The sequence below is a fragment of the Sinocyclocheilus rhinocerous genome, unplaced genomic scaffold (assembly GCF_001515625.1).
Source record: "Sinocyclocheilus rhinocerous isolate Xijiao unplaced genomic scaffold, SAMN03320098_v1.1 scaffold945, whole genome shotgun sequence".
In the NCBI taxonomy this organism is placed as follows: domain Eukaryota; kingdom Metazoa; phylum Chordata; class Actinopteri; order Cypriniformes; family Cyprinidae; genus Sinocyclocheilus; species Sinocyclocheilus rhinocerous.
The window spans coordinates 215,075-216,969 of NW_015629570.1; the positions used below are offsets into that span (position 1 = coordinate 215,075).

General features: G+C 42.1%; 1 protein-coding gene across 1 annotated transcript; it reads right to left on the reverse strand.

The window, feature by feature from the left end:
• Positions 1–434: 434 nt before the first annotated feature.
• On the reverse strand, positions 435–1,625 carry LOC107739351 (ADP-ribosylation factor-like protein 4C). Its single transcript, XM_016551446.1, has one exon. It carries the CDS (start codon positions 1,083–1,085, stop codon positions 507–509), a length of 579 nt encoding a protein of 192 aa, XP_016406932.1. The 5' UTR covers positions 1,086–1,625; the 3' UTR covers positions 435–506.
• Between the last annotated feature and the right edge of the window lie 270 nt (positions 1,626–1,895).

Here is a 1,895-nt window from a genome sequence, read left to right on the forward strand (position 1 = left end):
TATTTAAGCTATCGCCTTTACCAGATCAAGAGTTCATGTAGATTCAAATGTGCAAACATATAAATGTTTCAGACACTATGAATGTGCATTAACTAAAGATCTGTTGAGCAAAATGATATTAATGAAAGTTACTATAAAGTGTTACCAAATCCCGCACACCAAGGTAAAACCCGTCATGTCTTTAATGGCAACACTTAGTTTATCCAAAAATGACAATTCTGTCATCATTTACTCACCTTCACGTAGTCCCAAACCTGTACAACATTCTTTCTTATACAATACACAAAAAGGAGATATTTTGAAAAATGGCTGTTTCTTTTGTTCATACAATGCAAGTCAGTGGGGTCCACATGTTCATTTTGGACCCCATTGACTTTCATTGTATGGACAAAAACAGAAAAAAGTAAGTCATAAAGGTTTGAAACAACATGAGGGGTAAGTAAATGACAGAGTTGTTCTTTTTGGGTGAACTATCCCTTTAAATGTCTCTACAAGTCTGCAATTGTCTATCGCTTCTTCTTCTGTTTAAGAGATTTCCTTCGTCTGACGATCATCTCATATAGTTTGTCCATTCCTTCATGGAGACCCTCACCAATGATGGCGCAAGCCGGTTGGACGTGGTACGTAGTGGAAGGACTCAGTTCATGGAGCGCCAGGTGCTTCTCGATCTCGGTGACCGTCAGGGATTTGGGAAGGTCCTGCTTGTTTGCAATCACCAGCAGAGGAGTTCCTTGGTTCTCCGTGAATTTGGTGACTTTATGCAGTTCCGTCTTGGCTTCCTCAAGTCGGTCAACATCTACGGAGTCCACCACGTAAATAATACCGTCCGTGCAGCGGCTGTAGGATTTCCACAAGGGTCTTAACTTCTCTTGCCCGCCAACGTCCCAGAAGTGACAGCTGATGCCTTTGGCAGTGCCATTGCTGAGCTTGATCTTCTCAGTGTTGAAGCCAATGGTGGGAACGGTGTTGACGAATTCGTTGAACTTTAACCGATACAGTACAGTGGTTTTACCGGCCGAATCCAATCCGAGCATCACAATGTGCAGGGACTGGAATGCTGCAATGTTGGAGAAACCGTTCCCCATCTTATGATGAATGTGTAACAATCAATAAATCACATAGCAGCCTCGCCTATCTTTGCCTCTACAAGCATCTGAAGACCAGCTTGAGGCTTCCAGGCTCCCGATTCATTGGTTATTCAGCTTCCAAACTTGATGACTTTGAGATAGAAGGAAAAACCACCAGGTTATGATCCCGTAAAACGATCCATGAAACATGCACAGGAGGCACCTCAATGTGTCAACAGTCCATGCTTATCCATGCAAACCCATAAAAGCATCCTCAATCTCAATTACACATCAACCCAGGCAGGTATGCATGGTCGGTCTGGAAAGGGCGTTGGGTTCTCCTCCTGTTTTCAGATGATATGTTGTGCTGCAGACCGCAGACCTCCGTTTATCTCCTCTGTATGTTTATGAAAAGCCTGATCAGATTTCTTTCCCACACAGCATAAATCCAAGACAGTAAGGTCAGGGAGCGAGGCGTTTCCTCAGTGGTGATAAAAACAAGCCAATAGTGAGAGTAGATGGAGGTTTCCCCGCTGTGCTCTGCCTCACACTGAAGCGCTGCTGCTGCTGTCTGTGAGTGTGCATGAGGAATACAAATCTGTGTGAACTCCTCCCACACAGGGAAGCAGAAGCACGGAGACGCCAGTTCATAAAGTCACTTCACAACACTGCATGTAAAGCCACTCCATGTAAAGCAAAAAGAAAAAAAAAAGAAAAAAATAAATGTACAAAATAAAACTGTTTAATGCTTTCGCTTTTATATATTTAAACTAATATTGTAATATTTTTATTTTTTTATATATAGAACTATTATTAGTTTATATTGTA